This window comes from Coturnix japonica, chromosome 3, assembly GCF_001577835.2.
Source record: "Coturnix japonica isolate 7356 chromosome 3, Coturnix japonica 2.1, whole genome shotgun sequence".
NCBI classification, from domain to species: Eukaryota; Metazoa; Chordata; class Aves; order Galliformes; family Phasianidae; genus Coturnix; species Coturnix japonica.
Window position 1 is genome coordinate 2,078,049 of NC_029518.1, and position 15,352 is coordinate 2,093,400.

At 47.2% G+C, this 15,352-nt stretch overlaps 1 protein-coding gene across 7 annotated transcripts in view; it reads left to right on the top strand.

The window, feature by feature from the left end:
* The window catches only part of WDPCP (WD repeat containing planar cell polarity effector), a 131,477-nt gene extending 116,131 nt beyond the window's left edge, over window positions 1-15,346 (top strand). For 4 of the 7 annotated variants that reach the window (XM_015856580.2, XM_015856574.2, XM_015856579.1 and 1 more), the window contains 3 exons: window positions 4,699-4,822; window positions 9,376-9,470; window positions 14,628-15,346. In XM_015856580.2, the coding sequence (XP_015712066.1) occupies window positions 4,699-4,822; window positions 9,376-9,470; window positions 14,628-14,740 (332 nt within the window). In that variant the 3' untranslated portion in view covers window positions 14,741-15,346. Of the gene's footprint in view, window positions 1-2,746; window positions 2,923-4,698; window positions 4,823-9,375; window positions 9,471-10,649 lie in introns of those variants that run through there. The other 3 variants (XM_015856576.2, XM_015856575.2, XR_004306520.1) reach the window with 3 other exon arrangements.
* The last annotated feature ends 6 nt before the right edge of the window (window positions 15,347-15,352 follow it).

Consider the following 15,352-nt stretch of genomic DNA (forward strand, 5'->3'; position numbering starts at 1 on the left):
GATGGATGGTACTGGTTGTGATCCCTCAGTCTGTACAGACCTGATGAAAACAGGATTACCATCAGGTGTGGAGCTGATGCTCCAGCTTCCCTTCCCTCCTGTCTAGGGGAGCAGGTTTTATTCTGCCAAGCGAAGGGAAAACATCCACAGCTACATCATATTTCCAACCTCATATGGGTAGATGCAGTTCCCTTCCCATTCTCCTTGGAAAGCAGCTCCTGCTCTCCACAGCAGCTCACCCTTGGGCATCATCTTCCTTTGCACAAGTACTCCCAGTTACTATGAGATATCCCTCAACCATTCATCCAAGCCATTTTGGAAGCTCTGTGTGGGATGATAAAGATGTCCTGCAGAAGGCTTGTGTCTGTCTGGAGCCTCTTTGTATGGACATGGTGGCTCAGAGGTTCCTAGAGATCTGCTGTGAATTCCAAGCCTTCAAGCACTCAAAACATTTAACCCTCAATTTCTTTTCCCCTTTATCAGTTTGGCCAACTTCCAGCTGGCAGTGTTTGTTTGCAGGCTTCAGTCCTGTGTCTTGTGCTTGCAGATGTCTCTCTGTCTCAATTAACCCCCTAAAATGGTTTTCCTATCCTCTGGCTGGCACATCCCCTCCCTACTCTCTGCCTGCAGGGCAGGAGCTGGCAGTTAGCAGCTGGGTCCCTGAGCTGGAGGTGCCAGGCAGAGGGTGTTCCCCAAATGCAGAGTCAAGGCAAGCAGGAGAGGAACACACTGCTCAGCAGCACTTAATCAGCATGCTCTGGACCAGACCTTGCAGTGCTGAAGGCCATTGGACCTTTGTGGCATCTCTGGAGCACCATGGAAGAAAGATCAGGTCTTCCTGGAGTGCTTTTGCTGAGATGCTCCAAAGCATTCACCCAAGCAGTGGGAACATCTGTGCTCACTAGCACAGCCTTCCTTTGGAACTATATAGCCATGTAAAATAGGATAAAAAAAGGTCTGAAGTGCCACTTAACAAACAAAGAAAGTGTCTAGTCACCTGGAGCATCCTCACTCCTGTGCCTGCTCTAATTGCTCAATACAAGCAGCCCTGGGCGGCCAGGCTGAGCCGTGGCACTCCAGTTCCTTCTCAGCACTGTGGCTCCTTCTCATACACTGACAGCTGAGAGCTGCTCCCTGCTGCAAAGATTATAGGCAAACTTCACACAGTTTGGGCAACCTGATAACATCTGGAGACATGAGCTCTCCACTGCTGGGACACCAGTCAAGCCTTTGAGTGGAGAGGGCCTGGAGTCAAAGCAAATCCTTGGCTGTTCAGGTTTTCCGCTAGCGACCCATCACAGCTCAGTGTTACCACATCTGGATTGTTCCCGCAAGACACACCTTTTTTCTTTAAATTAAGTAGTATTGGCACTGCTAGCATCATTTCTGAGGAACCAGATTCCCTAGGCTCCAGGGAGATATAAAATGATCTGTTCAGCCTATATAGTGGTTAGCTTAATCTTGTGTATAATTCTAGCAGAGCAAATGAGTAGTCAAGATTGAAATCTCTGCAGGAGCTAGTGAGGACTTGGCATTTCCACGGAAAGAAAGCTTGAAGCCAGGTTTCACTGCAAGCTACGGAAGGTTGCTAAGTGCCATAGTCTGTCTGCCCTACTCAAAAGCAAGAGTTGTCTGCAGATGTTAACTGCTTCTTTACTAGTATCACATGACTTTTATTTCCATTATTCTTCCTGGCACACCCGCTGAAGCCGTTTTGCTGCTGCTAATATGCCTAATATCCAATCAGTGAAATAATGACATGTTGTGCTCGTGCTAAGAGTTGCTGCTACTTAGTAGTGATTGAAGTGCCTTATCTTCTCAAGTATCAAATTGTTAAATTACAGCACAAATGGGAGATATTCTGATTGAATGTGCCTTTCCCAGCTCTCAGCAGCAACAGCTGTTCTCAATAAGTTCTGAAAGTACTGTAAAAACAGTATTTCAACAAGTAATGTTTGTCAAATGAAGGCATGGCAGCTCTGGGAATTAACCAAATAATGTAACATGAAATGAGAAGCCATAGAAAACCAGAGCAGAAGAAGCGGAGTTTATATTCCCAACACCCCTCAACAAAGCTGGCTGCTCTGAAGTATTTTCCCTGCAGGAAACTAAATGATTTTAATGGACTCTGTTTAATTTAGAAAGACAATGTTGGGAAAACAGTTGTTCCCAGAAGAAAGAGAGCTGCCCATGCTCCTGTCGGTAGTGACATTCCCTCTGACTTGGTATGTGGAGAGGTAACCCATTGGCTGTAGAAATGCTTCCACATATGTAGGGTGACACCTCCTGCTGCACTTATTTCCCTTAGAAAGTCTAACTCAGCATGAGAGATCAATTTCAGCATGTCAAAATTATAATAACAAAACAGAGAATGGCTCGCACAGTACCTGGAGATGGGTATATATTAACGTGGAAGTAGCTGCTCAACTAGAAAAGGAATTTTGTTGAGCCACCTCAATAGAAAGGTGTGATTGTTGAGGTTGTTTCTGTGGTGTTTACAGCACCCCCTCTACCTAAACATCTGTATTACTTTGGACTTTTGGTTTGTTTCTTTCCAAAACAACGCTATGATATACTCCATTCTCTACCGAGAAGAGCGGCATGCATGAAGTCTGCGCGGTTCACTGGGAGTTCATTGGGATATATTTGCAACTCCTGAAGCAAAAACCTGATATTTTATCTTTAGCAGGAGTTACATTTTTTAAACTTATTGTATTGCACTTTTATAAACTTATTATTTAAACAGGTCTCAGAACCTGCGTGTTGCGTTCAGAGAGCATCCTGCTCCATAAAGCATAGGAGGACTTTCAGGGGTCTTCTGGAGAAATATCCTGGGCTCCTTCTGCACATTGCTATGGGTGGATTAAAAGCAGCCATCAGCAAATTGAGGAAATATAGAATGTGCGTTGTACGGCTGTGCAGGTACAACCTTAACCTAACACTGTTTGTGACAACTGGGATTTAGTAAATAAATATTTCTAGCATGATTTAGTTCATATTGTTGCATCTGATAAATGACTTTACTGATGAAACAATGAGATACCAACTCTCAAGATTTCAAAATTCAAATGTGGATTCAGATCCCCTTCTCCCAGGGAAAACAGATGGGAAGCCATAGAAATCAGACACTGGTGAAAGAAATAAAAAAACAGATGAATTACAGCAGGTTGAATCACCTTGTGTGCTTTAGCCTTAACATTTGGAAAGCCAGAGGGTTTGATGTTTCCAAGCACTTAATGAACAAGCAGAATGTGGTAGTGAGAACCATATTTCCAAGGAAAGGGTGCCAACACCCATCCTGCGAGAGTGACGCTGGATTTTGTCTGAGCGTACAGCACGAGGGATGCTGTGTAAACCCCTTCCCAGAGCTCTTCACACACACCAGAAGCAGCTTCTCCTGTGCCTTTTAGGTTGCTGGAATTGTTTCCCTTCTTCTCATGGCTGCTCACTGCACAGGCTTCAAGAAGAAACCTTCAGAGTAACCAGCTTCACTTGCCCTAGAGCTTCCTAAACATATAGCATTGCTCGTTTTTTGTTTGTTTGTTTGTTTGTTTTACTTTTTTCTCTCTGTATTTTTCATTCAAGATAAAGGCAAAAATGCACCAAAGCTGGTTTATTATTCAAGGCAAGTCTATTATTTATTTATCGCAGTGTTGTGTGCATGCTTGGAGGTGTGGCCTCTGACCGAGTTGGCTGCTGGCAGCGATTCTCTACGTTATTCCCTCCTTGAGAAAGGGAAGCTCCAAGAAGATAGGGTACTTGAGGAAGCCCAGTCATCTGCCCCACGTCACCCTCCCACACATCGCAGACACTAATAATATCTGGGTAGCATGGAGCATAGGAATGGTCTGCAGCAATCTGACAGCATTAGTTTTTTAGGACTGAGAGATGCAGAAACACAAGTAGCTTTGCCCTCCTAATCTGGTGAGCATCCTGGGTCCCTGGTCAAAATGTAAAGTAGCAGTATAGCAATGCTCACAGGAGCATTATGTTCTCTGCACTGCCCATGGTGTTGCCATGGGTATCACACAGATTAGCTTATACAGGATCGAGGAAGGCAGAGAACAAGAGCAAAAAAGTCTTACGATTTTGTGGAAAAAAATCTTACTAAATCTGTATCTTTAACTGCATTTTTTTTCCTTAATCCAAATTCTGCCAGCCTGTGGTTTGATTACATTATTTATTTAAGTGTCACACCCTGAATATATAGTTCCTCCTCTGTATTTCCGAGTTATTTGGGTATTTTCAAGCAATTTCCCTCCCGAGAAGGCTCAGACTGGAATTTGGTAAGGGAAAACCCACCCTTCATGTGTCTGAAGGCTTTGGGACTTGTCCATTGACTAAAACATTTTGGAACAAAGATAAGCGTAATTCATGAAATGTGATGATGGTTCCTGAGCACGTTGGGGATAAGCTGACAGTTGGACTGGATGACCTTAGCCATCTTTCCAACCTTAATGATTCAATGATCCTAAGTTTCACAAGCATGGGGGTCCTATTCAGTGGGTCAGACTTGGTCCATATGGCAGCTGCTGCTGGTGGTGGTCAGCTACTTGGCCTCTTTTTCATGGAAAGAAGTCAAAAGTGAAACGTGCATAAGCATATGGTTTTCTGTGACACCTCAGGCAAACAGCTGGCAGCTTGCTTGGTGCTTTTCTGTTGAGCCAGCCTGATCCCATAACTTGCTTGGTCTTACAGAGCTCCTGGGGCATGCAGATGAAGAGGACACATTGCACGAGGCCTTTGTTGATCAGGTTCCAGAGCATCAAACTGAGCTCAATGTACCCACAGCCAGCCCAACCATGCTGGCCTCTTCCCAAAGGTGAGCAGAGCTGCTATACTTATTCATGATGACTCCAGTTGTCTTGCACCATCACAACCACTTTCGAATTAAAACACTTGGGTAGATGCAGGCCTGCTTCAACAAATGTGCTGAAGAGAGAAATGCAGAAATGGAAATGCTGTGCTTGGTGGATTTGGGTGTAAGCATCTCTTCTAAACATCCAGTATAATCTTCTCTGGAGCCTATCAGCTTGTCACCAACCCTGGGATCAAAATCCCCAGGATGATGTTATGAGAGCACACTTCTTCTGAAGCTGAATAAAACCTGGAACTTGCTCACTGTGAGAGAAATGAAGGGGCTGGCCCCTGGTTATTTGAAAAGCATGGGTATGGTTTTGTTTCTTGCTAACATACCTAAAGGGAGGTGGGAGACAAATGGATGAGGGCAGGCTCTTCTTGGTGGTGTATGGTGATAGGACAAGGAGCAGTGGTCAAAAACTTGAACATAGGAAGGTCCATACAACATGTGGAAGAACTTCTTTACAGTGAGGGTGACTGAGCACTGGAACAGGCTGCCCAGAGAGGCTGTGAAGTCTCCTTCTATGGAGATATTCAGGACCCATCTGGATGCCTACCTGTGCAACCTATTGGAAATGAGAATGGAACAGTCCTTTGTGGAGATCAAAGAATAGTTTGTTTCTCCTGTTTTCCATTGTAGAAAAGAAACATTTATTTGCAGTCAGTATATGTTCTGTCCCTGCTATATGTAAAAACATTGGTAGTAAATTCAGCATGAGTACAGCACTGAACTTCCGCATTGATGAGTCATCCTATTTGTATACAGTTGTGCTGAGCACACTTTGTGTGTGCCAGAATCACATTTCTGTCTCCTCTCTCTGACCAGGATACTCTAGCATTACTGGAGACCTCGCTGCCTAATTTGAGGCATCAGGAGACATAGTGCTCTGTGATAGGCAGAAGGTTAAGCAACATTTTAGGAAGTGTCTTTAAATTGGTTCAACATCAGAACCCAAAATTAGAACTCGCGTGCTTTCTGTTGCCTCTAGAAATTCACCTGAAACATGGCAACAGTAACACCTTAAAATGCAGCAAAGTGTATGGAATGGCAGATGCAGAGTGCCTTGAGGCTGAGCATCTTAGGAAGTGCACAGCAACGTTGTTATTCCAACCAGTCTCCCACACCATAAATGCATATCTGACATTTTCACTGTCCGCTTCTCCACAGCCTCCAACCACTACCTGCAGTTTCAAAATCAATAACCAGGACACATCCTCCCCCCTCCAAAGGCCCATCCATTGTTCATTAGCTTGGCCATTTTTTTGTTTTGTTATTGACTTACAATGCTCCTCATGCTGTTTAATGCTAGTTTCGGTGTTTATGTATTCTGCTCATCGGTGAGATAAATGTACAGCCTGAATCATTTCCTATTTGCTTCTGGAGACTTTCAAGACTTTGTCATAGATTTACTACAATCCCTTTCTGTTCTCTACCCCACGCACCATACAGCATCTTGTCCTGGCCAAGCCCTGCTTTGTGTGTATTACTGTAGGCACCTTGTCAATTTGCCTCCTCAGCATCACTGAAATACATGAGATGTTGTCATAAAGGACTTGATTTGTCTGGGGAGTCTGGGGAGCAGCATTAGCCTATAGCTTTTGTTTGCTTCATTCCCCTGCACGTTGGCATACCATGACATCATACAGCAAATGACAAACTCAGCTCTGTGCTCAGGAGGGCTGCTCCAAGCACAAGGGGATGCATTGCTGCTCTCATTGTGAGCTGCCCAGTGTTCACCAGTTCCACAGGTCCCTGCTGGGTCATGTACCACAGCCTTGAAGTTGGATCTGGCTTAACAGCTGAACCTGCTGTGAGAAGCAAATGGGACCAGATGGCCTTCAGAGGCCCTTTCCAACCTAGAATTCAACTTCCTAATGTTCTTTGCAAGTTGAGCATCGATATTTGGTGTCATTAAAACCCCACAGCCTTGTCTGTGCAAGTAAATCAGATTTATCACTAAATCAGTACATGCTCACGTACACCTGGCATGCATGAATTCAGGTGTACATGACAAAGTTACCAGGCTCTGCTACCCTTGGGTAGCAGAGACCTCTGCACCTCTGTAGGACACCACAGTGGGACTTTTTCAGTATTTAGCAAGAACTCAACTACTTCTCCTTCTGTATTTAAACACAGACCATCCTTCTGTTTTGGAACAACTGAGATGTATCTTGTGAATTACACCTAGGCAAAGGCTCCAGGCAAGCTCTGAAGATACTGTGCTTAGCTTAATAAACCAGTTACTGATGTCCCTCAGGGAGCATATGTGTAACAGAAGTGCAGTTTTCAGGCTGCATAATTAACAAATCAATTAACAGCACCATTTCCCTTCTGGCTCTCCCTAACAAGGAAGGGCAGAGCCTGCGACCAGGACCAAAATGATCCATCATAAAATAGTCTTGAAGATATATTTCTCTGAGAACTTATTGTGGGCAAACTCTAGCTGCTTGTTTTGCCCTAATGGTCAAAAAGCAGAAAACTAAATTTGGGACTGAGTTTTGCAGATGGTAGAGAAAACTGGAGTAACTCTGCAGTGTTTTATGGAAGTGACATATGTGATGCCAGTGCTGATATGTGATCAACCTTCCAAACAGCGCACACACAGAACTGTGGGCTGTGAAGAGCTGGACAGTGCTCCAGGTAGGGGAATTGATTTGCTGTGTGGTTTCTTCCACTGTACCACAGAACAGGGAATGTTTTACAAGTCTCATTTCTGACTTAGGTATTGACCATTACCATTCTGCCTTTCCAAACAGCAGATATGATACAGCCCAGCAATTCTTGTTCTCTCTCAATATTCTATTTTTTTCCTATTTGTTTTTCTATTTGTGGAAATGTTCTGAGCAGCACAACTCTTTTGCTGCCTGTAAATAAGGACAGTGTTTTTATAAGATCCCATATTTTATACAAGATCTCAGTGCTTTCTATCATAAAAAGCTTTCCTGTCACTTTTCACATACTGAAAAACAGACATATTTCTCCTCGTCTACAAAGTTGCTGTGCAGAGCTCAGAGGCATGCTTGTATATTTTGAACTTCACACCAGTCAAATCTCTTGAAGCATTAAGAGCAGACCGCCTGACAGTCTTTCTTATTTATGTACATTGGCAACGAAATCAGAAAGAACCAGAGAACTCTTCCTTCAACCCTTCTCAGCCCCAGTGAAGGCAACAGGAGCTTCACATGCATCAGGAAGGTGACAGCAGCAAACAGACGCAACGTGTCAGGCAAATTAATTAGTTAGCACGTGCACAGCACCTTGACAATACAAAATTAACTCTTATTAGCCAATATGTGCTCAAGATGCATTGAGGTGCACTGCACAGCCTCTTGATTCCAGACAAAGGTCCTCTTGATTAAATTAGAGAACTATATGGTCGCATTAGCTCTCTTGAAGCACGAAAAGTTTTGAAGAAGAAATTTGGTTTTGTCACATGAGCACCACGTAGACTTAATGGAAATTTTTCCAGCATTCACAAAACAAGAGAAATCAAACAATGCCTGCCAACTGTTCCACTGAAAACATTCTATAACCTACAGCGCCGAGGATCCCGAGCCAAGATAAACCACCATCACTGACAGAAAATACCGACAATTATTTTGCATTGATTCAATTTGGCCCAGCCTGGGCTGACCTTGTTTATTCATCTTGGTCTCCTAATTCATATTAACTTGGCATCCGGATGGGACATGTGGCACACAGGCTGAAGACCCACTTCACTATCTTAGGCTCAGATAAATGCAGAGCATTGAGTACTTCCAGTGCCTTGAGCTCTTAGGTAGATTTATATGCATTAGACAGAACTGGTTAAGTTCCTTTTATCCCTGCTGGGCTTTTCATGTCTGTTGACAGTAAAACTGGAAGCTGGGTAAAAGTAACATCTTCTTCTAAGCCTTCGGATATACACGAAATCCTCCCAGTATTGGTCAATTTTAAAGACATGTCCAAAGAGGATGGACGGTTTTAAGCTCTTTTAAAACACAGAAATAGAAGGGTTGTGGCAATTTGGCAGCCAAAAAAGCAATTTATGGGTCTCGGCAGAATCCCAGGCTGTATGTAAGAAAGCTGATCGAGGTACTACAGAGCTGATAATGGGGTCAAAGAGCAGAAGAATCTCTTCATTTCTGCAACAGGCATAATCTGGTCTCCAATGAAGTTTCTTAGTTTATTTTGCTGCTACCAATAAAGCTTAGTACGACCTGGAATTGCATTGCTGCAGCTTAAGCATGTCTCAGGAAAGCAGATGAGGAGTGTTGCTTTTAGTTGCATGACAGATGCCCAGCTGCTTGGATAGCCATCTCTCCACTGGTAGGAAAGAAAAAATGGCATTGGGAAAATCAGACTTTTCCAGTTTGTACCCACTGTCCCTTGTCCTGTCTTTGGGCACCACTGAAAAGAGTCTGGCCCCATCCACTCAACTCCTGCCCATTAGATATTTCAATGCTTTGATAAGACCTGCTCTGCTGTACCTCCCTTACTCCTTCCCCTCCTATCACATCTGCTTTGTTTTTAAGGTCCACTCGCTGTGGACCAGCAGAGGACAATGACGGGGAACCTGGAGCAAGTGTCATCTCCCTGATGGAGAAACCCTCTTCTGGGCACCAGGAAGGTAAGCAGCCAGGTTGCTCCTGAGTGTACACAGCTGCATGGAGATGGAAAAGTAACGGTAATTGGTAACTGGACAAAGAGTTTGGGTTTAGGAATTAAATAAGCTTTGAGCTTGTTTTGCACAGCAGGAAGAGGGACGGGGTATTCTGTAGCAGCTGCCAGGTGCCAGCTAGGGCTCCTGGTGCCAGCTCTCAGGTCATAAAGTCAGTCCCCTGATCTTGTGAAGCTCCTGATGCTGTGGCGCTGTTCCTAATTCAACACAGTCAGAAGACGAGCAAGATGTCTGTTAGTTGTGGTGTTGCTCTGTGGTTGAGTATGCTATGACCAGGTCCTTCAGCAGCTTTAGATTAGTAAGGCAGCAGTTCACACTGCTTATGCTGCAAATGCATATGGCTGTCCTGCTCCTCCAAGACCATATCCAAAGTAGCCCAGCAATGCAGTGGAGTAGTACTCCAGCAGGAGAACACCACAATAAGTGTCATCCTGCAATGCCAGCCAGGCAGGGAGAAGGGATTTTTTGCCCTCTGTCTTGCCAGGAGTCCATCACCTGCACAATGGGGCTATAAGAAGGGAGCCACTCCCCCACCTTCCTCCAGGCTCCCTCCCCTCAGCCAGAACACTCTGCCTGGAGAGACCAGAGGCCACCCCAGCTGGCACCAAGCGAGGCACTTCTTGCCTGAAGCGGGACTTCTCTCTGACGTGTGCGGCTGGTAATTCCACTCAAGCCGTAACACGAAGCCTCACCCCCAGCACCTCCAGCAGCACAGCCCTCCCAAGGCACCCCACAGCTCCCCAGGTTGCCTGCAGTCCAAGCAGTGCACTGTGAGCATCCCACTACCAGCGGCACCCACAGAGCGGGGACAATGTGAGAACCTTGTCCCATCACTGCCCCACATCTCCAATCTGCCCTGCGTGCACAAATCACTGTTGCTTTAACCTGGCGTAGAGTTTGAAGGAATATATGTGTCCTACATGTATGAACCTGCAGGAGCAGTGTATTAAATATTTTAATTGAGCCATTGAATAACAGGATATAAAATAGCTGTGTCCTATCAAAAAAGCGAAAGAGTTACCTAACGCCGTGCCCTTGTTTATTTGGGTTTTTCAACTAGTTCAATGGAATGTAAATAACATGGTGATCTTCTGTGTTGCTGGTTTGTTTGTTTTTTTGTTTTTAAAGGCAATTTGAGAGTGGTTCCTACAGAACAGGTAAAGCACATCTTATTTATTTTAATTTCTGCTTGTTATTATTTACTCTTATTTTTGCAACTTCCTGAAACTCCCTGAGCCTGCCCTTGCAAGCTGCCTGCCCGCAGGGCTCTCTCTGGGATCAGTAGGAGGGCTCCATGTACCGCGTGGCTAGGACAGGGATTGAGAGCATGACGGTCAAAAATGGTCTTCGTCCACTGGCTGCTGGATAGAACACAAGAAAGTCCTTTCTGTCCTTGACCCCAGTGAGTTAGCTGGCACTTGGATTGGTGCTTTCAAGCAGCAAGACTGCTGTAGAAAGGAGTGAAATCCTATCCTGGGTTTTCATGATCATTTGAAGCCAGTCCTTCACCCCCAACCAGCCTCAGTCCTCCACCCCTATGGCAGCATGGGTGCTCGTTCCACCACTAGGAGCTGCAGTAGCAGGGAGACAAGACTATCCCCATCCCAAGCATAGCAGCCACCCATTGCGCATAAGGACCTGGCCTGGGCTGGTGCCCGCTTGGGCGGCTCAGTGTTGGTGCCAGTAGAGCACATACGTCGGCTGATGAGTCAGCAGCGTGCCACACTGAAGCACTCCTCCAGTTTTAGTTTACAGGGGGAAAAAATACATAAAATACAATCTGAGTGGCAGCAGCATGGTAGAGGCAGAAGGCTCTCTATGTTTAGCCTCTTCCCGATTACAGTGCTCGTTGGAACTTTTATTTTCAAGGCCAAAGTACTCAGTGTTTGGCCACGGTTCAAACAGATCATTAAAAAAAAATAAAAATAAAAAGAGAAGAAACGCTTCAACCTCCCAGCGAAGCAGGATGGCACTTCTTTCTTTCTTTCGCTGCGAAGCTGTGCCAAGTGAAATCGTGCTCTAAGAGCTGTTCTACCAGTCCCGAAGCGTTGGAGAACACACACCCGCCCCACCTCTGCAGCATTCGGGCTGGGTGGAGGATGGGGATGGCTGGCAGTGGGTGACCGGGTTCACTGTGCTGGGACCAAGGTGGTGGGCTGTCCCCTCTTGGTGCCATGAGGATGCAGTATGGAGTGAGATGTGGTCACAGGGATGGGCTTGGGACATTGGTTGGATCTGTGTTCTTCCTGAGCTGGGTGGAGGATGCTCCTCACCCCATGTGAGCAACTGATCAACCCAAAAGTTTGTTGGGTTGTCACCATGGCTGTGTAGATGCACAGGTAGTGCTGAGGGAGGAACAGCAAAAAGAGCACCTTATGTCATATAATGAGCTCAAAGGCAGCAGCTGTGGGCAGTGCGAGGCTGTGGGTGGGTGTGATGTGTTGAGGGTGAAGGAGCCCTTTGTGCGCTCTGGTCTGGGGTGGAAGAGACATCCACATGATGTTAGCTCAGTGCTGCTAGGCTGTCCTGGCCTGTGATATTGCTTAGAAATGCAGACACCAGCCCCCAGCACCCTTCTGTCTGGTTGCCCACCCTGAGTGCTGCCATTCATTCTGCCCACCTAACATTCACCCCAAATCCATGCTCAGCAGTGGTTCTAGTTCCTGGTAGAGTCGTAAACCTGGCATTCCAGGGCCAGACGCACACCACCATTTTGTGTTGCCCCTCATGGAACAGTACCAGAGCATCCATCCCCAAGTCCCCATGTCCCCGAAGTCCCAAGGCGTGCACCCTCCTGCTCTTCATTCCTCCACCACCAGAGCCCATGCATTGCTTCAGAGGGAGCCCTCACCGTGCCAGGCTCAGTGCCACTGAGGGGAGCACGCCCAAGGCTCAGCCCTTGCACAGTCAGCGCTGCGGGACGATCTCCACAACTGGGAAGGGAAGGATCTGCTGTGTGCCCCTCTGCATTGGCAAAATGCTGAAGTGACCCAACACAAAAAGCCTGCAGTCTCCAGTGGAGAACGCATCTGATGTGGGCCCAATCCACCTTGCCTGCTATGCTCTCAGCAATGGGTAGTGGTGGTCCCAGCCTGCGGGTTGTTTGGCCCCGTCTCCTTGCTCTGAGCACAGAGCTGGGCCAGGTGATCCCAGAGGTCCCTCCCTGCCTATGTTACTCCACATACTGAGCATCTTGAGCAAGCTATTTAGGTCAGAGCCTCTGTGGAGCAGCACCCAGCCTCAGAGGTGTCAGACCGAGCCACCCAGCACCCTGCTTAGCAGCCTCAGCAGCTCTGGAAAACATGGATCTCAACTGCTTTGTTGCTTCCATGTTGGAGGTGAATCTTGCTTATTTACAGGAACTTGAGGTGTTGAAGGCAACGTGCCTGGTGGCTGCCAAGTAACTATTGTAATATACCATCACTCAGCTGGATCCCTGTCAGCCAGAAAGGTTTTGCACAATGCAATCTGAGGGAGACCGGGAGGTATTTCCAGTCAAAAGGAGCAGTGCCTACAGGGCCAAATGGGAACCATGTCTGTGGTCTGGGGTCAGGCAGCCTCATCCTGCAAAGCCAGGTGTTTAAAATCAGGAGGCCCTGGGTCTGGGGTGGTACCCCCTCCAACTGTCCTCTTTCCCCACTTCCACTGGCCCTCGGAACACTCCTGGCAGAACGAGTGGAGGCCCTGGGGAGCAGGCTGATCACCTGGGGATGAGGTTTCTCCTGTTATCTGCTCCAGGAGAATCAAGGGAATGGGCATCAGGAGGCTGGGCATTGGGACCATCCCATCACCACACAAAGCCCCATAGGCTGAGCTCTCTAGGGCACAGGGGGATGCTCTCCTGTTCATGCTTCTCTTCCCTGGTGAGGAGCTGCTCATGGTGACATGCAGAGCTGCAATATCAGGTCCCCATTCATAGGCTCATAGAATCACTATGGTTGGCCAACCCCAACCCGTCCCCACCATGTCCACTGACCACATCCCTCAGCACCGCATCCCCACATTCCTCAAACACTTCCAAGGACATCAGTTCCACCACTGCCTGAGCAGCTGTCATCTTCCTGTGCTGCAAAACCCCATTTTCATCAGATGATGATGGCTCCTTCTATTGCCGACTGCTGCTTTGGGAAAGGTGCAGATGTCAGGAGGGATTTTGCTCCTCATCCTTTGGTTTGCATCGAACACCCCTCTGGGCTTGATGCCGCATCACAGCCTTCCCATGCCGCACCACCAGCTCTGCCTTGCTGAGGCCAGATAGGTTTGCAAATAAGTTCTTTAAAAGAGCATATGCAAAAGCCACACAAGTGGGTAGGTCTGCAGCACTCAGCTGGTGGGGGATGAATGCTTCTCCCCAGCAAAACCTGGGACACACAGGCCCCTCAGCCTGGAGGTGTGAGGAGCTACCCAGCAGCCTCAGACCCCAAACAAGTGTGGCTTTGCTCAGCACAGAGAGGCTGCTTCCACCCCATGGGCAGAGCCACATGCTTTGGGATGGGGCGGGCAGACATTTCCTTGGGTGCTCAGCTCCACACCTGGTTCTGCTTGCATCATGAGGAGCCAGCAGCTCTGTGTAACTCAAAGGAAAGCAATGACTCACTGGGCTGCAGCTCTTTCCAAGTATTTCATGCATTTCGTAGGCACGCTAGCCCGTGTTATGAAATGCCCTCTCCTTGCGGTGCGCATTGTCATGTCCTGTACAAAAACAGAGGGCTCAGTTTTCCATTGTGCACCAGCACAGCACAGAAAGAGGAGGTAACCTGAACACAGTTCTGCCTCCATCACTATTTGCATTGTATTAGGAATGCAAAGTGCCATCCCCACACCACACTGACAGCCTGGCTGGCTCCCTGCTGACGTTAGCACAGCCATGAGGTGCCAGCGGTATGTTTTAGTGAAAATGTTAACAAAAATATAAAGTTTCACTTTTGCCATTAACCTTCCTGGTTCTGGGGGGGGCGGTGAGGGGTGGTGGGAATGGGGAGAAGCTGGAGAGCGATGCCCTGAACCATGCTGCCAGGTCAGGGCTCTCCCCTGTCACTGAAAGAGTGGCAGTGGGAGAACCAGGGTGAGGTCCCCATCCACATTGTCCTAATTTTCTCCCTGCAGGGGCCGAGGGGCAGAGGATCTCTCCAAGTCGTGCACCTGGGGCTGGTGTGACCCTCTCCATGGCATCCATAGTGATCCTACCAGGCACAGCTCCAGGCAGAGAAGATCTGTGATGGCAAGCATGCCCATGCCCATGCCCCACATGTGCCTACAGAGGACATCTTGGTGACGTTGTCCCTGTACCACTCGCTGACATTAACAAATGCAGTAACTGTGGCTTCCTGCTGTCTGCTTGGGCTGGTTGCACCAAGCGCAGCCATAAACTTCTCTGGAGAAGCGCTCCTATATTATATATTTTAGCAATCTGTGCTCGGAAGCAGATTTGAATTTCCACTTCAGCTCTGAGAACCGCTCCATTGAGATAGGGACAGATAAGATCTCCACTCAGGATACCTCTGTGCCTTTTGCAGTCGGTGGCGTTTTGCTAAGAATGCTCTCCATTTTCATATCTCGCTATATCATCTCAGCTGAATAACCATTATTTTGCCTTTAAAATAAGACGCAGAGCCTCTTAAGCACCGTTCCATCGGAGCCCCGATCCCAATCAGCCCCCTCGCACCGCGCCGGGGACAGCAAGCCCTGCGGCATCGCCGGGTTTGGGGCCGTAAGGGCGGGTTTCAGGTCTCCCTTCCCCCTCCATCCCGTCACCACCGTCTTAAAACTGTTTTTTCTGTCCTGAAAGGGAAGGTGAGCTCTAAACATTTTCTTTTTTTTTTTTTTTTTTT